Source organism: Mytilus edulis, chromosome 10 (assembly GCF_963676685.1).
Source record: "Mytilus edulis chromosome 10, xbMytEdul2.2, whole genome shotgun sequence".
In the NCBI taxonomy this organism is placed as follows: domain Eukaryota; kingdom Metazoa; phylum Mollusca; class Bivalvia; order Mytilida; family Mytilidae; genus Mytilus; species Mytilus edulis.
In genome coordinates, this window is record NC_092353.1 from 28465194 (window position 1) to 28488079 (window position 22886).

The 22886-nt window shown below is 33.7% G+C and overlaps 2 protein-coding genes across 19 annotated transcripts in view; both read left to right on the forward strand.

Annotated features, from left to right (window-relative positions):
- Window positions 1-224: 224 nt before the first annotated feature.
- LOC139490801 (medium-chain acyl-CoA ligase ACSF2, mitochondrial-like) lies at window positions 225-2618 on the forward strand. Its single transcript, XM_071277842.1, has one exon. The coding sequence runs from the start codon at window positions 270-272 to the stop codon at window positions 1962-1964; it is 1695 nt and encodes a 564-aa protein (XP_071133943.1). The 5' UTR covers window positions 225-269; the 3' UTR covers window positions 1965-2618.
- Window positions 2619-16650: 14032 nt separating this feature from the next.
- The window catches only part of LOC139490834 (anoctamin-4-like), a 57628-nt gene continuing 51392 nt past the window's right edge, over window positions 16651-22886 (forward strand). For 8 of the 18 annotated variants that reach the window (XM_071277872.1, XM_071277876.1, XM_071277877.1 and 5 more), the window contains exons 1-3: window positions 16669-17058; window positions 17700-17738; window positions 21177-21200. In XM_071277872.1, the coding sequence (XP_071133973.1) occupies window positions 17004-17058; window positions 17700-17738; window positions 21177-21200 (118 nt within the window). In that variant the 5' untranslated portion in view covers window positions 16669-17003. Of the gene's footprint in view, window positions 17059-17699; window positions 17739-21176; window positions 21201-22314; window positions 22560-22886 lie in introns of those variants that run through there. The other 10 variants (XM_071277873.1, XM_071277879.1, XM_071277884.1 and 7 more) reach the window with 8 other exon arrangements.

Below are 22886 nucleotides of genomic sequence, written 5' to 3' on the forward strand. Positions count from 1 at the left end.
ATTGAAATAATCTCATAATATTACGTCACTGTGCACACTTAGACGTAATGCTCACAGAAATATGACTGGTCATATATTTGTTTCGTTAATTTAAAAGTAAAATAAGCCGGACAATTAATACATGCTGAATATACTAAAACAATAACAATATAATCAACATAATTCGTGTCTTGACTATAACAAATAGTATTAGCAAATGAGACCCATCACTAATATAAACAAAATTATAAGTGTAGAGGTTGTTCGAATTCTTTCAAAGAAGAATCAACATGGACCATTTTAGTATAAGCTATGACCAGTTACCTATGACAGAGCCTTTCATGCATTGCACCATTCCTGATAGAATAAAATACTATGCTACAGACAGTCCGAACAAAGCTGCATTTATCATTCATTCTACGTCTGGAAGTCGTGAGGTAATAACATGTAAAGACTTATACCAGCAGAGTCAGACATTTGCCAAGGGTCTTGTTCATCTTGGGATTAAGAAAAATGACACTATAGGTCTGTCTTTTCCAAACAGTAAAGAATGGCTTGTTTCAACCTTTGGAATATTAATGGCAGGAGCGGTTCCTTTACATATGTCATTCAAGTACAAGGACGGTCGAGATATTATACCAGTTCTACAAATTCCAGGAAATTGTAAAGCTATATTGATGGCTAACGAGAAGGATAACTCCATTCGCGATTTTCTGGATAATATTCTTACGAGAAGCGAAACAAAAACCGAAAAGATGGAGCTTAAAAACGAACGACTAATTCCCTCACTGAAATTTGTTGCTTTAGACAATTCAATAACAGGTTTTGAAGATTGTTGCACGATTTCTGATATTCTTAGTACCGGAACTAAGTATCAGAATATTACCTTACCATTTCTGGATCCAGACGATATTGCCGCGATTTTATTGACGTCTGGTAGTACCGGGATCTCGAAACTCGTACCAAAGACACATTTACAAATGCTTGAATTAGGTCAAGGATTTATCGCTGCATATAACATGGAATCTTGCGATGTATATTTTAACGACAGGTTATTTAACTGGGGAGCTGGATATCCGACCGTATTTTTGGTATGCGGTGCTACACATGTGACCTCATCTGACCAGTTTACTTTACAAAGCATCAGCGAAATCTGCAACTTTGCGATTGAAATAATTAAACAAGATAACTGTACAGTGTCTCAGTTCCTACCAGCCTTTGCGATGGAAATTCTGAAAAGAGACGAAAACGAGATAAGTCTAAGGGTTATAGCTACAAGTGGAGTTCCTGTTTCAAAAGATTGTGCTCAAGTTGTTCCAAGATTTTGTAAAGAATTCATTTGTCTTTACGGATCAACAGAAATGGGATGTGTTTCAGTGAAAAGGTCTCAAGTGGCATCCGACTTTTCCGACTATAATGTCGGTAAACCTTTGCCGGGAGTCGAAATGAAAGTCGTCAATAGCGAAGGAAAAACATTGCCACGGAATGAAGTAGGAGAGCTTTTTGTTCGACATCGAGTTGCTTTTGGAGGTTACCATAGAAATCCAGATAAAACAAATAAAGTACTTGCAACTGATGGGTGGTACAAAACAGATGACATAGCATTTATGAATGAAAAAGGAGATTTTACAGTCACAGGACGTTGTTCAGATATCATTTTGTGTCATGGTGAATTAATCTCACCATCTTACATCGAAGACGAGATTAAAATATACCCAGCAGTAGCAGAAGTTTGTGTAGTTCCTGTCAGTGATCCAGTTTGCTTTCAAAAGGTCTGCGCGTGCATCGTTTTACGAAAAGGTTCACTACTTTTAGAAGATGAACTCATAACATTTCTATCAGCAGCCGTCAAAATTCAGATTAAATTCCAAGAAAACTCCAGAATCTTTCTTTTCTTTGAAAGTTTTCCTAAAACAGCGGTAGGGAAAATTTTCCGAAGAGGTGTGAAGGAAGAAGCAGAACAAAGAGTAAATGGAAAACAATGATAACTTGATGAATATTATCATTAAATTATGTACACATATAATACAAAGTTTGATATATTAATTAATATAACCAGATACAGATACAATGACGACAGAAATACGAGTATTCACTAGAAATAAAATAGAAGTAAATATTGTGTATAGACTAATTTATGAGACCGCAACCTTCCGACCGACACAACAATGTAAAATCCATCTAGTTCAATATACATATTTGTATCAATTGGATTTGAAAATAATGATTCTTTGAAGAAACTTATTCTTAAAAGTTGTCAATTCAACACTGAATAAGGGTCATTATCAAAGAAACATACAAAACTATGTTATTGGGTCTTTTTAAGTCACAGACATGAAAATATATCAAAATAACACTTGCATATGTTAGATATGAATGTTTCGTGATACACAATATATACAGTTTACAGTATGAAATGTTATAAAAACATCCTGGCATAATATTTTCTTAAACCCTTGGAGATAGCCAGAATTAACTGTTATTTTTTACTATAAATCCTTTCAGACTTGAAATAGGACTATTATTAATATCATTTGTTTTTTTATTTATCACTTTTTATTGCATTTTGATACATACAAACCTTTTTTTAATGATTTAAGAGGTGTATGTTGGTTTTATAATAAAAAGATTCACCAAAAGGAAATGTTACATTTTTTAAGTCAATGGTGTAACCAAAGAACAAATTAGTTGGATAAGAGTTATCTTTTGCAAGATTTGGGCATTTACAACAGTTTCTCCATTAGCAATATTACCTGTAAGCATGTTATGCAAAAGAAAACAGACAATTATGTTGAAAATTTAGTGAAAAAATCTTAAAAGTAAGTAAAAGCTATATCATAATTGAAAATAGTGTCCATGGTGTATAAAAATCATTTTTTGAAAACATTTCCTGAACTTTGAATGATGAAATATATTGATTATAGAAATATGCACCAGTAACAACATATAGAATAGGGGAATGGAGCACTTATTTCGTAACTTAATCTTAAAATATACCTTAAATCATTGGTGTTACTGTCAATGGTGAGACCATTTTGATAAAATAACACCATTGACCAGTTTAGTAACACCACTGAATATATTATGACAATCAGCATTGTTTTGTGTTTCTTTCATGCGTAACAAGCGAAACATCATATTATTTACGAAAGACAATACTTATTTAACAATGTTTTAACAATATCATGTATTCCATATACAAAGTTTTCACAAACTGATGTATGCTGGTAACACCAATGACACTATTTAGTAACACTATTGACATTTTTAGTTATTGATGTTATGTTATATAGTTTAACATATATACTTGCCTACTTGTTTCTTTATTATTATGAGGCTGACTTCATGCAAGAACTTCTTATGAAGAAAGATAAGAAGTTAGCAATATCCTTTAACTCTTCTTTCCGCTATATAGATGACGTTCTTTCACTAAACAATTCAAAATTTGGTGACTATGTGGAACGCATCTATCCCATCGAATTGGAGATAAAGGATACTACAGATACAGTTAAGTCGGCTTCATATCTTCACTTACATCTAGAAATTGACAATGAGGGTCGGTTGAAAACAAAACTTTACGACAAAAGAGATGATTTCAGCTTTCCGATTGTGAACTTTCCATTTCTAAGTAGCAACATTCCAGCAGCACCTGCATACGGGGTATATATCTCCCAATTGATACGATATTCCCGTGCTTGCATTTCCTATCATGATTTTCTTGATAGAGGGTTACTACTCACAAGGAAGCTATTAAACCAAGACTTTCAAATGGTGAAGTTGAAATCATCCCTTCGTAAGTTTTACGGACGCCATCACGAGTTGGTTGACCGTTGGGAATAACCGTTTCACAAATGATATCGGATATGTTCTTTACGTCGTAACTACAATCCCCTTCCCTTTCATGAATGTGACCTACCGAATTAGACTATTTACCGGATTTGTAATCACATAAGCAACACGACGGGTGCAACATGTGGGACAGGATCTGCTTACCCTTCCGGAGCACCTGAGATCACCCCTAGTTTTTGGTGGGGTTCGTGTTGTTTATTCTTTAGTTTTCTGTGTTGTGTCATGTGTACTATTGTTTTTCTGTTTGTCTTTTTCATTTTTAGCCATGGCGTTGTCAGTTTGTTTTAGATTTATGAGTTTGACTGTCCCTTTGGTATCTTTCGTCCCTCTTTTATTACCACTGGGTTGATGTCTCTGCTGGTGGACATTTTGTCCCCGAGGACATCATCCGCCAAGTAGCAAAACTACAATTGCATGAACTTACGAAGATCAAACAGGAAACTGGCTCGGACGTCGCCCAGTATAAAAAGGTCCGAAACAGACGTCACCATGGACACGGTGTCGTCTGATATGGCAGGTGTCCCCTCATCACCAGACATGACAAATATCTCAAACACGACTCATTCAGATCATCGTCCTAGTGACAATAGCAATATTACACATATACAGCCATGTTCAGTTCTCCTTAAAGACATTTTGGTTTTGGATGACACAGTACAACACTGTCGCATTTCAAAATGTGAGACCAAAGGCTGCAAAACATGTGCTATTTTAATTACAGATGCTGAATTCACTAGCAATTTGACCAAGAAGTCATATTTTACCAGAAGTTACGATGATCTGAATTGTAAATCGATAAATGTCGTCTACGGATTAGAGTGCAACCTTTGCGGATTGGTATACGTCGGTGAAACGAAAGGAAGGCTAAACAAACGTATGTGCGGTCATAGATCAGACATTAACCTCAATGCTAACGACATTCTATACCAGCATTTCAATCAGCCCGATCATTCCATCGTTTCTATGACAGTTCGCATTATCGAAAAGATATACCATAGCTCTAACAATCCTAATCTTTCAACGACTCTCCGTAGACAAAAATAAGACTACTGGATTAGACAATTGGGAACTGCAACACCGTATGGTTGCAATGACAAAATTGATGGTATAGGTATTCTATCTAGTCCTTCGTGTAACTTGGTGAATCTGATGAATATTTTCAACTCGACTCCTCGACGTAGACGCAGTCATGGTCATCGTCATTATACATCACCTTCTCTGCATGATGTCTCTATTAATGACTTGCTGTCATTCATACAAAAGCCGTTAGGAATTCATCACATTCGCACGAAACTTTATTCATTACCCCTTTCAAAACTTCATTCTCTGTTCAATTTATGTTTGGAATCCACTGTTACAAACCCTCATTCAAACCAATACAAACTTCAAGCTATAATTTCGGATATTGCAAGTCACAGACTTTTCAAGCCAGTTCGCATTGGAAAAGATGAAAAAGAGAAAAGATCTTTTCTAAATCTTTCCTTTGCCAACAAAGGTCTCGATGGCGTCAACCTAGGCAATATCCTTCATCATAAATTAGTTCAATCGAAAATACCTCCTTATTTCAAAGACCAGTCTGTACCAATAATTTCTTATACCTATCCCAAACCTATTGCAACTAAAATTTTCAATTACAAACGCGTTTTGCAGAATCTCGATATTGACGACTTCAAGTCTAAACCTACTGATTGCACTTGTGCTAGTTCCCAATTCATATATAATCCTGCTGGCCACGTTATTACCGGTGACCTTAACATTGTTAATAACACTTCTCTACGAAATGTGTTATCGAAAGGTCCGAAATATCGTGAGCCTAAATCCATCAATTGGAAATACAACTTTAAAATTTTGATGGACTAAGTCGAGGATTATGCCAGGCAATGGGCTAAACGTGAAAAGGAAGACGTAGACACTCTATCCGAATGGATTAAGGCAGTGAGGTCGTTAACACAAATCAGAATCAAGAAACTGAATGGGTCCATCAATGCCCATGCTACGTCAATCTTTAAAGACCCAAATGTTGCTAAACACTTATCCGACCTCCATGATAAATATGTTGTTGTCCCCGCAGACAAAGCCCCAAAAGTAAAAGTCACTACATTAATTGCTTGATAAACGAATTAGGTATCGACAATTCACTTGGAAACTCGACATATACCCTCACGACACTTACCAAAGAGGAAATCCTGGATAATCATAGGTTTGTTCTTTGTTCCTTTGGTATTTCAACCAAAGATGAAGAACTGGATCTTCCATCACTGTATTGGATACCTAAACTAAATAAGTGTCCTTACAAACAACGGTATATTGCTGGGTCTTCCAAGTGCTCCACGAAACCTCTTTCTAAATTATTAACATCTATTTTATCAGCAATCAAAGACGGGCTTCAAAGTTATTGTGAAACTGCCTATTCTAGAGGTGGCGTGAATCGGATGTGGATACTTAAAAATTCCAAAGATCTTTTAGAGTACATACAATCTAACTCTCTTTCATCTTGTAACAGTAATAAAACATTTGACTTTTCTACTCTTTACACAAGTATTCCACATTCCAAACTAAAAGACAAATTGAAAGAGTTGGTATTACTTTGCTTCATAAAAAAGAATGGCCAACGTAGATACAAGTATCTTGTCTTAGGGAGGGATAAATCATACTTTGTAAAGAATCACTCTGATTCAAACAAAAAATTCTCTGAAACCGATATTATCAAGATGCTTGATTTCTTGATTGACAACATATTTGTAACGTTCGGAGGACGTGTTTTTCAACAGACTGTAGGCATCCCAATGGGAACAAACTGTGCCCCTCTACTTGCCTACTTGTTTCTTTATTATTATGAGGCTGACTTCATGCAGGAACTTCTTAGGAAGAAAGATAAGAAGTTAGCAATATCCTTTAACTCTACTTTCCGCTATATAGATGACGTTCTTTCACTAAACAATTCAAAATTTGGTGACTATGTGGAACGCATCTATCCCATCGAATTGGAGATAAAGGATACTACAGATACAGTTAAGTCGGCTTCATATCTTCACTTACATCTAGAAATTGACAATGAGGGTCGGTTGAAAACAAAACTTTACGACAAAAGAGATGATTTCAGCTTTCCAATTGTGAACTTTCCATTTCTAAGTAGCAACATTCCAGCAGCACCTGCATACGGGGTATATATCTCCCAATTGATACGATATTCCCGTGCTTGCATTTCCTATCATGATTTTCTTGATAGAGGGTTACTGCTCAGAAGGAAGCTATTAAACCAAGAGTTCCAAATGGTGAAGTTGAAATCATCCCTTCGTAAATTTTACGGACGCCATCACGAGTTGGTTGACCGTTATGGAATAACCGTTTCACAAATGATATCGGATATGTTCTTTACGTCGTAACTACAATCCCCTTCCCTTTCATGAATGTGACCTACCGAATTAGACTATTTACCGGATTTGTAATCACATAAGCAACACGACGGGTGCCACATGTGGAGCAGGATCTGCTTACCCTTCCGGAGCAGCTGAGATCACCCCTAGTTTTTGGTGGGGTTCGTGTTGTTTATTCTTTAGTTTTCTATGTTGTGTCATGTGTACTATTGTTTTTCTGTTTGTCTTTTTCATTTTTAGCCATGGCGTTGTCAGTTTGTTTTAGATTTATGAGTTTGACTGTCCCTTTGGTATCTTTCGTCCCTCTTTTAAGATATTTTAGCCTACGAATTATTTTTTCATCTTTTTCTTTTGCTCGGTGTTCTTGGTTCTGTGTTCAGTACTTTTTAAAGGTAAAATTTGAAATGTGATGTCAATGGTGATACTTTTGTGTCAATGGAGTTACTAAAGGGTCAGTGGTGTTACTATATAAAAATGCGACATTTTTTTATTTTCATTCATAAATATAAGTGGTTTAGGTCGTGTACGAAGGATTAGGTATATTATTATCATTTCATCTTACACAACTCACATATATTCAGTTTAAGTGCATTTTTTAGTATTTACAACGGCCATGATTAGGACAGCCAACTTTTTTACGGCAATGTATTCTAAAATTATTTTTGAATAGAATGCACAGCTATATGAATTATGTCAAGAGGTCGTAATTTTAACCTAAAAAACAAATTGGAACAGTTGTTTGATGTTAAACAATAATATTTAGTAGCTAAATGTATGCTATAAATTGGTAACACCATTGACACGATTCTATCAAAGCATGACCTAAAATTGTTAAAATTGACGGGACTCTTCATTTTTCCCATTGCATATTTCTGAATATCGTTGCTACCATACTATAGAATAGCGGGACCCATTTTAAAAATGTTTTAAACAATGACATCATTTTTCAAAATGTTACCTCGTCGAAATTTGAACTTTTTTTTTATAATGACCCATAAATATCTTAAAATATTGTCTTTATCGGTAATCAAATTTATTTTGTTATCTATTAAATAAAACATAGCTATACATGTATTGCTTACAGTTACTTATACGGCAACAGTATGCCGATATGACATTTTATGTATGACATAGCACATGGTCATGCTTTTCTCGGTCTGTTTGTTATTTTATCTATTGGTTGTATTCTGTTTTGAACTTTAGCTTTCGGTAGCTGTGAATTCTCTTAGATCAGTTGTCTTTGTATATTTGTAATTCTGCAATTTTATTGTTGTTGGTTTTACTGTTCACGGAATATAGGATAACATGATTTATATGCATAGCATTTACAGTATTACGTCACCACAAGATTGACACTCTCCAAAAACCTCTTTCCACATATTAATTTATGGTTGCACAAACTGATTGAAAGTGTCATTATTTTTAAAGGTAAGGATAAAAAGACACCTTTTGAGTAGAATCTTTAAACGTTCATTCAAAGCATAGATACCCCCCCCCCCCTCATTTGCTCCATAACAAAAAGTGAGATGGAAAGTTCCAGGAAATTTAGAAGGCGATTTTACTGATCCCTTGGTTAAAAGTTTAAGGGGAAGCATCGATGAAACCTTAAATTTTTAAAGGTATAACAATTGCTGTCATTTAAGAACAAAGATTGCAAACATTTACTAATGTAATCTTAATTGTTAGAATTTTCAACGTGAAAAAAAAACTAAAACTAAAAAACTTAAATTTAAGGTATTGGATGAAAGTCAATGGAAATGCAAATGCATCTGTTACTAGAAAATTATGTTTCTTAGTTTCCCATATCATACAAAAAAATGTTAGTGCCAGGTCACATGGAAGTAAAACCTCAAAACATATATGTAACATAATATTTACAAAATGCAACTTACCTAGAAACAAAACATGTGATACAAGTGGAAAATATCAATGAATTTCAAAAATATCATAATCAAACATAACTCCATGAAAAAATTGTGTATTTACAATGAATAGTTTTTGAGTAATCCAGTTTTCAAATTTTACGACCAATCAAGTCAGTCTTTTTAGCCAAAATTTTGAGAAAATGGCTGAGGGATACAAAAAATGATTTTACAATAATCATGTACATCCCACATCATTCTTGTCTTTTCAAATTTCTTAGATATGTATTTTTTAAATTATTTATTACAAAAAAAAAATCGAAATAATATGCATACTGTTCTTAAAACTGAGAAAACTCACAAATTTATAAAATTAACAGCATGGTAAATTTGATTAAAAAAAGCATCAAAATATTATTAAACTTTCTTATATTAACACCTACCTATATTTTTTTTTTTTAAGTTAAATTTATTCAGATTGGTCAGCTTCATCTTTACTGAAAGTATGAAAAAAAGTTTAATTGTGGAACTGTGATTTTTTTTCACACGATAACAGCCAAAAAAAGGTAAATATTGATGAAAAATGGGAAAATCATCAACATTGTGTATTTTCAAAGTGTCGTAGCAAAAAAAGAATTGCACCACCATATGATTTTTTCTTCATCAATTATTTTTTTATAGTCGTATAAACCCAAAAATTAGGTTAAGAAAAAAAAGGTTGAAATTTTTGGCTTTTCAGAGGAGTCAGTACACGAATAACTCTAATTTGATGCATCTGAATAATAAAATATAAAACAGAATTGCAGAACAATATCAATTATGGTCATTTTCACATGTTTCTTGTGTTAGCTGTTCCTTATTGTTAATGTTTTAATATTTCCTTAAGTATCCGGTTTGCTATTTCAATGTGAAAACAGTGTCCATATTCGCCTATACCATTCAACACAATAGAATATCTGATTGTACATTGCATCTGCGCATGTATGTACTCTGTAGAATAGGTTATACACAAGTCATTATAAAAATACGCTCATCAGACATCAAGAATCACACTTTTTCAATTGAACAAAACACAATAAAAAAAAACATGTTTTCTTACAAATAAGAAGATGTGGTACATGTATATGAGAGCCGAAGAGACTATACTCTCCATCTCTGCATGTAATAATCAGTCATACATATACAGTGACCGGTAATATCTATATCTAATGACAATCTCTCCTGATTTCAAAGATTTTTAACAAACTGCCATCATCCAAATCAATAGAGCAATTTAACTATAACAGAGGTTTAGTTGAACAAATTTGGAAATCTTTGGAAAATATTTTCCAAGAATATTGTTCTTGCTACAAAATGAAGAAGACATCAGGATCTACAACGTACGTCACGAGTCACGTGATATTTGTAACTTTTCCAGCCGCCATTTTTGGAATTTCGAAGCGAACAAAGGTAAGAAATCTATGATTAATTTGCCATGAAAGCATGTATAGGTAAAAATATATAGACAAGCACATAACAGGTGTCAATAATGACATGGTTTAGCATTACTGTATCATGTAAAACGTCCTAACTTTACAAACACTTTCAAAAACCGTGAGCGGATCATGTATCTCAGTCTGCACAGTGTAAACACAGTGTAGAACATTCTTCCATTTCCACCGTAACAGAATGATAAATGATAGTATATACCATATAGACCAACAGGAACATTAGGCAAAGGCAAGTACACCTACTTTCCTGTAAAATTGTTTCACGACTTTTATTGATACAGGTTCAAAGAAGCAATGAAAACAGGAAAAATCGGGGTTCTGTTTCCGATACAGCTTTGATTGTGTAAATTTGATATCATTATCAATAGCAATATTATCAATTCCGGTAATATGCTCTAACCATAGGAGGGCTCCCTTTTCGTGGGAAACATTCAGTGATTGATTATATAATATAGGGAATCACTAAGGCATGACTGGAGCCCCCTCCCTTAGGTCAGTCAGCTCCCTTTATGAAAAGTTCTGGATCCGCCACTACAATGGCGGAACCAGGGCGTTGGAACACCCCGTTTTGGACGATAAATGCATTTGAATGGGGACATATAGTTGGAACCCTCTCCTTTTTGTCCGGGGTTAGGAACCCCCCTTTTTAAAATGGCTGGATTCGCCCCTGCACTGATAACGTTGTATCATTCACATCCAATCTTGGTCGACAAATAAATAAATATAACATGAAAGTAAACGAAAAATAGTGATAGTTTACCTGTTTCGTGCATGTTATGTGGGGGTACAGTGGTTACCTTTCTCCTTTGTCCTGTCATTTTTCCAGCACCTTTTCCCTTTCACGCGTTTCTTCTCTTGAATTTTAGTCTAATCGGCTTCTGGTCAAAGTGGTGCCTGCGGTTTGATTGAAATCGGTATAAAGTCAAATACCACTACCACATGTACCAGTACAGAACCAAACAGAGCATCGATTCAATTTTGGGTACTCCTCATAAGAGAATAACTGATTGTTTGGAGATTGGTTCAAACTCATATTTCTGTGAAACAAAGGTGCAAAAAACTCAAAAACCAGGGGCGAAAAATACCAGAGGAAGAGGGATATCAATTCATTGTTCGAAAAAAATCTGACAACGACATGGCTAAAACGAAGAAGACAAATTGGCAAATAATAGTCCAGTACACAAAACACAGCATATGAAACTATAGACCAAGCAACAAGCATTCCCTCATATCTTTCCATGCCCCCTTTATCTCTGTCCACGGCCTTTTCATGTTATTTTTTTTTTATTTACCAAAATTATGCTAACGGTCACATAGAATAAATAAATATGCTAACGGCCACATTAAAATAAAACTATGCTAACGGACACACCCATTGCATGTAGTTTCCAATCGAGCTAGAGATAAAGGATACTACAGATACAGTTAAGTCGGCCTCATATCTTGACTTACATCTAGAAATTGACAATGAGGGTCGGTTGAAAACAAAACTTTACGACAAAAGAGATGATTTCAGCTTTCCAATTGTGAACTTTCCATTTCTAAGTAGCAACATTCCAGCAGCACCTGTATACGGGGTATATATCTCCCAATTGATACGATATTCCCGTGCTTGCATTTCCTATCATGATTTTCTTGATAGAGGGTTGCTGCTCACAAGGAAGCTATTAAACCAAGAGTTCCAAATGGTGAAGTTGAAATCATCCCTTCGTAAATTTTACGGACGCCATCACGAGTTGGTTGCAATTTTGACCGTTATGGAATAACCGTATCACAAATGATATCGGATATGTTCCTTACATCGTAACTACAATCCCCTTCCCTTTCCTGAATGTGACCTACCGAATTAGACTATTTACCGGATTTGTTATCGCATAAGCAACACGACGGGTGCCGCATGTGGAGCAGGATCTGCTTACCCTTCCGGAGCACCTGAGATCACCCCTAGTTTTTTGGTGGGGTTCGTGTTGTTTATTCTTTAGTTTTCTATGCTGTGTCGTGTGTGCTGTTGTTTGTTTGTCTTTTTCATTTTTAGCCATGGCGTTGTCAGTTTGTTTTAGATTTATGAGTTTGACTGTTCCTTTGGTATCTTTCGTCCCTCTTTTAGTAATCTATTTTTTATATAATGCGATTACTTTAATTAAAAATCATATGCTTCTTTTTGTAAATTCATTGAGGTGTTAAAGCGTTGACCGCAGTACATTTTATATGAAGGGCACGGTCAATACTTTTACAACCTTATGAAATTACACGAAGACGCATTCAATACTTATTCCGAAAATAAAAAGATTCTCAGTGGTATTGAGATGCGCTAAATGACAGCAGATTTCGTTCAACAACTCAAAATGTACATACAAATAACGATTTATGTCATATAAATAAGAATTAATGGTGCTTATTACGTAAACGAATTTACCGCTGCGCCATTCCGATCCACCACGATCAATGAATTTTGACTTTGCAAACTCTTTTTTTACTTTGATTTTCCTGATTATATCAGCAGTTGTAGATAAAACTTCTAAAAAAACTCGAAGTTCCTTAATAACATCACTCTTTATATCCGCTAATATGCATTAAATCGATGCTTCATCTTCAAATCTCTTAAGGATGTTGTTGTTGGTTTCAGGCACAAGTCGTCTTTTCGCTGTTGCAATGTTAATCCATCTTCAAAACCGAGTAAGTCAACATCTCCTGAATCAGTGGTCAAGCCTTGTTTGATTTTTCCCGTCAAACGAAATGCACAAACTCTGGTCTTTCATTAATAGGAATACTTTCTGCCTTACGTCGATAAAGTCTTTTCCAAAAGCAATCATTGTAATGTGTATATTATTCACGTAGAACATCAATGGATGGAATGGCAAAATTGATGTCACAGTTGAATGGATCAAAATATCCTGGTGGTGATTCACCGTATAACACGTCTGTAGTGTTATTGTACCCACTCATAAAGAGAATAAATTTCCCTCCAAATAAGCGCATGCCAAGCTTCCAGAACTGTTTTGTCTGCTTTTGGTATCTCATCCCAGATGTGTTTTTTTTTTTTTATTTTAGTTTCTTGTGTACAATTTGGAAATTAGTATGGCGTTCATTATCACTGAACTAGTATATATTTGTTTAGGGGCCGGCTGAAGGACACCTCCGGGTGCGGGAATTTCTCGCTACATTGAAGACCTGTTGGTGACCTTCTGCTGTTGTTTTTTCTATGGTTGGGTTGTTGTCTCTTTGACACATTCCCCATTTCCATTCTCAATTTTATTTCTAAATCGAACCATCTTATAACTTCAGTCCACAGCAAAAACGCAATGTTGTCAGGTGGATTTTTTTATTGCTGATTAATTGAAAGAACTGCAGCAAAGTATCTTCAAGTCCTCCTTTACGAAGTTCTTCAACAACTTTTAAAGTAAGATGTCATTGCTTTTTATGTAAACTGTTAGTTTCCAGTATCATTTTCGGTAATTTCGTTTACATCTAAGTCTTCTGTAAGATAGCTCCCTTATGTATTATGGGATGTATCACAATCATTTGCCAGGAATTCATCATCTAATGGATTATTTGGAGATGGTGTAGAATTTTTTTTTTATCTTTTTACAAAATGGTGACCTGGTTGGAGTTGATCGCGATGATGGATTGAACGTTTTGATTTTTGGCGTAGACCCGATTTCTCTGTCTTTTTCCACTGTATGGGTGCTTTTCGCAATTGTATGGTTTTTTTTTCGAGGCCTTTCTTTTTGTCTGTCAATTTTTGTCGTCGTCTTCTTGACCTTTGTTTCTCCAATCGTGCTTTTCCACATCTGAAAGATAGATGATGTAAATCCAATGTGACCGTTAGCATATTTTTTCAAGGGTGTGCCCGTTAGCATATTTCGTTCAAAGTGTGACCGTTAGCATATTTCATTTAAAAAAAAATAGTTGTCTAATCGCCATTTCAGTTAAATGTGCAATTGGTTACATGTCTAAATCAAAATGTTTTCATATATATGAGATTCTATGCTAGCCTTTTGCACATTTATATCTTTAAAAAAATCAAAATATCAGATGCATAGTTGTTCAGATACCCAATTATTTCGATGTGTTTACTTGCAGTATTTATGATTGAAACCTCTTCTTTTGCAAACTATTATATTTGTTTAAATCGGTTGAATGTCAAAACTGATTCTACACATACAAATACAGATACAGATACAGAGGAACCGGAGGCCGGCGATTTTTCACGTTTGCTTTTCAAAAGTTAATAAATGCCATGAAATATTACCGTAAACGATTATTCTGGAAGTTGGTGTATATTTTCTCGCCTCGTGTTACTCTATGTTATCATTTATCTTTCTATAACGCAAGAAAAGAAAGAACGTTCTACAAAGGTCAATGTTGTGTTTACACTTTGCAGACGGTACATGATCCGCTCACGGTTTTTGAGAGTGTTTGTAAAGTTAGGACGTTTTGCATGAAACAGTAATGCTAAACCATGTCAGTATTGACCCTTGTTATGTGCCTGTCTATATATTTTTACCTATACATGCTTTCATGGCAAATTAATCATAGATTTCTTACCTTTGTTTGCTTCGAAATTCCAAAAATGGCGGCTGGAAAAGTTACAAATATCACGTGACTCGTGACGTACGTTGTAGATCCTGGACATGTAAACATAAAATTGATTCGAATTAAATTTCTGCTAATGATTATTTAAATCGCATCACCAATTGAGAGAGAGAAAAAAACTGTAAAAAACAGATAACGATATATGTCTTCTTTTTTTACGATTTGTCATGGCTTCAGTTTTCCCAATATGAGCTTTGCATTTCAGTTTTATTCACAGTTTCAATGCAGCAGCATCTTCGTGTAAAAGAAAGTGTAATTATATATTATATTAAATTATAATCCTGGTACCTTTGATAACTATTAAGTTTTAAGACAGACTCATACAAACGCAATTAGTATGTAAGATAGAGTGAAGTTAGCTGTAAAGGAGGCTGGTAATGGGGGTATCTTCATGACGATAACGTCAAAAATTCTTGCCAAATGACGCGACGGTTAACGGTAATTTTTAGCGCATGACGAAAAATTGTACACTTTCTTTTAGACGATAAAAAAATCAACTGAATTTGACGAATACGCTATTTTTTTCCCAACGGTAACGATATCACGATAAGGATATTATGACAAATCACGGTAAATTTTTAACCAATTTGACGCTAACGGTAGCCGAAAATGACCGTTTGACGCCTGAAGGTAAAAGGCATTACCACCCTCATATAGACTGACCACGTACAAAATATTATACATTGGCAGCTTCTATTGCCAGGACTGTTGTCAGGGCTAGACATGCAACCTGCATGAAGATCAGACATTCCAAAATATCGCTTTCAATAGATCAATTCACAGATTCAACCACCTATTCCAATCTGTGATGTGGAATTTACTTCGGATTTTAGGTGTGATCAGTTGAATGATTTGGTTTGATTGATGTAATTATATTGCCTCACAAAGGAGGACATAGCATTATCTTTTATGTCATATTATGTCACAGTCTAAATGTGTCCTAACATAACAGTCACTTTTTGAATGCAAATTCCCCCTATTCCTTATGATTTTGATTAGGGGAAAATCAGTTTTCTTTTCGTGGTAAAATCGGCTTAAATTAATTTTCTGGATTTTAAGTCCCATCTTTGGTTATATATGATCATATATAACTTGCTTGTAAACAAATATTTGTGCTCTTGTATGCTGAAAGTTGAGAGAACATAGCTGCCAAGGACTTTTTGAATAAAATTTCATCAAAATGCCCTACTTGGTTCACCAATGGAAGTAAATGACATATATTACTGCGAGATTACTGCCATGGATTCCAAAACTTAGGGTGGTGCTCCTAAGAAAGGAGGAAGAAACCATACGTACACATTGGATAAAAGACTAAAAACCTAAAAGTGAAGTGTTTTCAGTTCTGCAAATGTCTGTTTTTACTGAAAACTCGAACACATTGTAAATAGTAAAATATGAAATTTATTACGCATTTTATAACAGTAAAAAGACAATATATTAATGCTAGTATTAAGTGATATGTGTGTTTTCTGACGTTGGTCCTTAGTGAAACCTTAAGAAAATAACGCCACCTGCAGACGACCCATTTGGGGATATTTTTTTGGAATAGATGGGAAACAGGTTTATGCGTTTGCTGTTACCGCTTTACAGTTGGCATTTTTTGTGTGGCAACTTTTTTGTCCGTGACGGAACAAATTAAAATTTGCAGTATAATTGAATCCATAAAGTTAAAACGCTTGGCCATTCCGTTTTGTTAGGAGCTGTGGCATTGTTGTGCATGATTTGTGATGTTTACATTGTTAACATTTGTGTTAGTCAGTGTCAATAATTTGGGTGTTGTCCACATGTAAACGCTACTATTTATAAACAAATAATTGCAAACGGATTATTGAAATTACATATTAGTAATTATGGACCACCCTAGACCACCGCCGATTGGGTTTGAGCTTCAGGGTGCAGATCAAGGTATGAATCAATTGTGTACAACACTCAAACAATTATATATCTATAATTATAAACAAACAGTAAGTTAGAAAATAACTTGCAAAGATTTTCATATATCATTTTATCTAATTATAGATGTTATAGTTGTCTGAATTTACAATTTTTATGGTTTATGAATTCACTACTCACTAGTAATGCTATTTTTTTTTATAGTTGTCATGGTCATTCTACTTTCTACTAAAATTCTAGTTTTTTTTGGTTAGTTTGTTACTTTTAGAATTACAATATGTTTTAAGTAGGTATCCAGGTCTTGTGGCAGCAGTGTATTAGTTGTGTACCAGTCCAGTGATAGTTAAAGGGTTCCAGGGAAAAGTTGGTAAAAAAGGGGGTTCTAACCCCTGACTGTCCACCCACATGTGCATGTAATCAGCAAAAGTTCCCCTGCAAGAGAGTATTGGCCCATATTGATATTTATAAATTGTACATGTACCCTGTATCCTGTATCCTCTATCCCCTATTATACATGTATGTATTGTTAAATTGTTTTAATATTGAAAGTCACTTCAAATAAAGTTTTTATTATTCATGTTATTATGATATATATTATTAATTACTATAATTAAATGTATATTTTTATCAAATTTATTTTTCTGTAATTTCAGCACAGATTGATGTAGGGTTTAATCAGCCTCCACCACAAGGTAAGCAAATTAACATGATTAAACATGAATATACTGTTGGGGCTTGCTCATTGTTAAAGGCCATAAGGTGGCCTAGGCCTTTAGCTGTTTATAATGTTTATTTCTGTGTCATTTAATTTGGTCTCTTGTGGAGAGTTGTCTCACAAATTATACCTTATCTTTTTTTATATGATTGTCTATTGGAATGGATGATACTGATGGTCTACATGTACATGTAGCTCTTGACAGTTGACACTTGTGTTTTTTTTTATCAGATGTTTAATGCTCTGACATTGATTGCTGCATTCATGTTGCTCTAGTACCACAATTTTTGTAAGTCCATTTCAGCCAAAGTAAACAAGTCATTCTGGTCTGTCTTTTATGTGCTAAATTTACATTGTTGTGAGCACAACTCCTCTAAAATGGCTCAGTCATTATAACTTTCCTAGTTAATACCATTGTCATGTGGGTAGTTCGATAATGATCAGGGAATAAATATTATGTTATTGATCTTTAATAAGATAACCCTTTTGCAATAGACCCCCAACTTTTTGGTTGAAAAGAATTATCTACATACTGTATATATTCAGAAATTATTTCAAGGTTTAAAACCTTTGATTCTAATATGACGTGCTTCTTTCGCTTTGTAAACAACACCGTGATAAAGTTCTCAATATATCTATACTTAGCGCAGACTCCAAGATGTACACAAATGGCTGTTTAAATATGCCTCCCACGTAAATCCACATGTATCGTAACCTATGTGTAAACGGTTGTGGATTTCGCTGTGTTAACAATTACAATTGAATAAAACCCTACAGAACATTTATTCTGATCCTGACGCATAACAAAAAGAATCTACACATTAGACAACGGAAAAATGGACAAAAACAAAATAAATTAAAATTCCGCGAAATTCCAGTAATGATTTTGGCGCATTAACGTCATTTCAAAACATGACGTCATATGAAATAAAACATCAAAGCTGAAGGTTTTTCTATTGCGTTTACCTTCTAAACTCGGATACAATTGCATTAAAATAAAGTATTGAGGTAGGTGTTCCTTGTTTTCCGTTCTATCGCATTATTCGCACATTTACTGATTTCAGCAAGTCAACATGGGGGCTCCTTGGTTACAACATGTCAACAGTGAATTTGACGGTAGCTTACAATAAAAAATGTAAATTTAGAATTGCAAATGTTGAGTTTACTGAGAAGTAAAAAAAATAATCACATTTTTTTTCTAGCGGTAAGTTAAGAAATCATTCATACAGGTTTATTAGATTTGTTTTACATTTATCAAACAGTGGGTAAAATAGAACAGCCACACACACAGTATACATATCATTGCTTCAGTGTTTTAATGATCGTATTTGTCCTATTAGAATCAAAATAATTCATGGAAGCCATAGATTTGTTGTAAATTTACACATGGCCTGGGCCGTCATATTCGTTAATTTTATCCCTTGCTAACGCTCAGGATGAAATTCGAATATCACGGCCCAGGCCATGTGTAAATTTCCAACAAATCTATGGCTTCCATGAATTATTTCTTAATTATTGCGAATAATGCAACAAGGTGAGTATTAACGTATCATATTAAATCTAGCATTCTGATATCTGATATGTATTTGTATGCAGATCAGATGTACCTGATCAGGATTTCACAATAATAAATCTCACATTTTCATCTGTTCTTTAAAATCGCAATAATAAATGCATGCAATAATTTCTAAATTTACAACATGTAATTTTTCTTCTGAACACAATAAGTTTTTTTTTTAAAGGTATTTTATATACATGTACATTTTGTTATAAATTTTGAGCCAGATTTTTTTTCTTCAGGGAAATATTTTATATTCTCCATACATGTATAATATAAGATTAAGACACATTTTAACAAACCTTAAAATGGATTTCAATAGCATTGTGGATTGACAAAATCTGTTATTGAGCCCTATTATCTGTTATTGACCTACATGTAGCTGGCCCCTTTTTCAGAAATAAAGTATTAAACCCCATTCAGTAGCTGCCTACAGCCCAGATCTTGTAGTAGAATTTTCAAAAGTGTTACCATTGTATTGATCTGAATGGAAAGCTATTCTCCACTTGGATTAAAAAAAATGTATAGCTTTTTACCTGATATAACATATTCCTGTATCAGATGTTTCCATTAATCAGCTGACAATGTTTCTTCATTGCAATGATCATTCATTGATTTTGACACACCCTTAAAGATGAATTTGAAAAGCTCACATACATACAGTAAGTTATTTCACATTTATTCAACTTTGAATTTAGGACCATTCATAGTCATGTAATGTTGGTCACTGGATGTAAAAACAACAAAAATCCTAAGAATGATTTTGTACATGTATGTATAACGGCTTTAAGATAATCTTGACAGTAGGAAAGTTAAGGGGATATTCCCCCTACTCATTTAGTAGACGTGCATTAGAAGGGTTTTTTACTAGAAAAAACAATGAAAAACTCCATGAACTATTTTCATTAAAATTAATTCCACTGGAACATTGCTTGAGTTTTTATGATTTTATAAGGTTTGGAAGACAATAATGTTTGACTATAATGTTGCTCATTATTTATTATCCAGTGAGAAATCCAAACCAATTCTAAAATATTGTCCTTAAAGCAAAGAATATATAATAGGAAAGAAGGTGAGGTTTCATGACAAACATGATGATTTAAGCCTCCTAATCAGAAATTTTCTTGTAGAGAATGGCAACATAAAATGATATGATATATACATTGTACCATTATTTTCCGCATTTGGTGTATATATTTATTACATGCAAGTCTGCTTCTCAATAACATGTGTCCACTATTAAATGACTTCCTATAGAAAGCTCAATCTAATCAGTATAACAATGGTTTAACTGCTTGTTGAGACTATTACTGCAGGCTAAACATCAATACATGTACATAAGTTTTATAATTATGTATGTCCACCATCACAAATGGTCAATAGTTAAAACTTATTAGGTGACAGTGTCAGATATGACAAGGTGTGTTTGCCTTAAAATAGTTTTAAGTGTTTCATGTTCTACTGAGATAACTGATTTTAAACCATACTCTATTCATATTATATGACCACAATGCAAAAAGGGTGTTGACTGTATTTAAATACCAAGATAACTTGAAGTTACATTTGTTCACCTTGTTTCAGTTTGAAATGAATTTCTCTAAATGTTAATTTTTGGTTGTCTTTGTACTTATGTTATGCCTCTGTGCCTCTGAAAAGATTTTTTTCTGTATTAAAAAAATTTAAAAAAAAATAAAGTAGGAGGTTAATCTTAATGCAGTGACAGTTGTCTTCTGATTAATTTCTTTTACTACTAAGACATGTAAGAATAAGATTGAAAATAACACTGAAGAAAATTAAATAAAGTTAATCTCAATAATTCACTATAAATTTACTGACTTGTATATCATCATTGTTTAGGAGTTTATCAGATAGTGGTAAGAGGTTAGTATTTGTTTTTGTTTTAATTTCATACACATACTTTCATTCAATGTTTATTTTTGGAGAAATTTTATTCAGATTTAATTATTTTCTGAAGAAAAAATTCTGCAACTACAAGATGAATTGCTAGATAAATTAATAATAGAGGCAATTTTAGCAAAAAAAAGCCAACATCTTTGTACCATTTACCTAAGTCTTCATTAATTGATATTATAGCTCATATGATATCTTCTATTAGTCTTGTTAGTACCTCACTACAGAAACATTTTATAGGTTATTCTAAGATAGACTTCCCTGTAAAAAATGATCAATTAAAAAATATTTGCTTTTTTGGGGGGAAACAATTCTCAAAAAAATTCAGATTACCATAATTACCATTGTTAAAAAAATTCAAATTGGATCAATTAACAAATAATTGCTTTTTGGAGGAAATAGTTCTTAAAAAAATCAGATTATCATAATTACTATTGTAAAAAAAAACTCAAATTGGGTGGAGGAGCTATGAGTATCAGGTTGAAATTGATAGGAGTCATTAGATAATTCTATACGACAGTATTTCCTATATGATGCACCGGTCTCCTTGATTTTATGTTTGCCATATACATGTATATTGTAATATGATCAATCCGTTCCTTGTATAAAATTTCAGGGACTTAATTTTAGGCTCTCCCTTATGACACCATTTGTGAGCATGGTCTTGAGAAACAATGAAAGTCCATCAGAAGGGGCTGATAAATGGCTGACCCTGGTTAAGATCTGTTAAAATAGAGCAATATCTCTTGCACATAGAAAACTTTGAATAAGAGCAGGCTAATGCCACTACAAGGCAGCACTCGTACTCACAAAGTGGAAAGGGATTAATATAAGTTGTAATAACTAGTTTCCCAATCCACTATAAATAAATTTATTTAAACTAAATTAAAACCTCCTTGTCATTGATCCCAATTGATGAAAGTTGAAAGTTATAACTGCATCAGAAGAATTTCACAGGTGAGAAGAGAATCCAAGTGTTGAATGAAGATTATCATGTGTAAAATACTTATAATGCAGTCAACCAATCTTGATTGTGAAATATATCCATGTTTATAAAGAAATGATTGAATACCTGGTTACCAATATATGGAGATAACACGGTCAAACTGTGCCCATATCAGTTGGAATGTCTAATTGAAAGTGAGTTTCACTTTGTAATTTTATAAACAAACTTCAGCTTGTCTGTGTATATATACAGGTGCTAAATGTGCTAAGTAGGTGCTGTATAGAGATGTGGACAACAGCTTCACACACTTTATGACATATTTAACGTAATGATAATTAAAGGTTATACTCAATGTAAATGGGAATAACATGTGAGAATGTCAAGTAAGTTTTATATTTTACTATTATATTCAATTGTATTTGTCTAAGTTGTTGCTTTGGTTTTTTTCAAGTGATTCTGTTCATCATGTTTATTCTAATCTAATCTAAGCATGGATATTTTTATTGATTTAATGATAAAAAACATAACTCAAAGATGGACACACATTTCTTATTGATAAGCTTTCAGGTTATTTGTCCAGCATACCTTATAATTAGTTTAATAAAGATTCAATACCTGTATTATTAAAGAAGGCAAAAACAAGTTTAAAGTGTGCTTTCATGCCTAGTTTTATGAACTCTTGTCTATGCTGCTTACAGTAAAAAGTATTA

Excerpts from the sequence above, each read along its gene's own strand:
- LOC139490801 (XM_071277842.1), top strand. The coding sequence starts at position 270 with ATGGACCATTTTAGTATAAGCTATGACCAGTTACCTATGACAGAGCCT.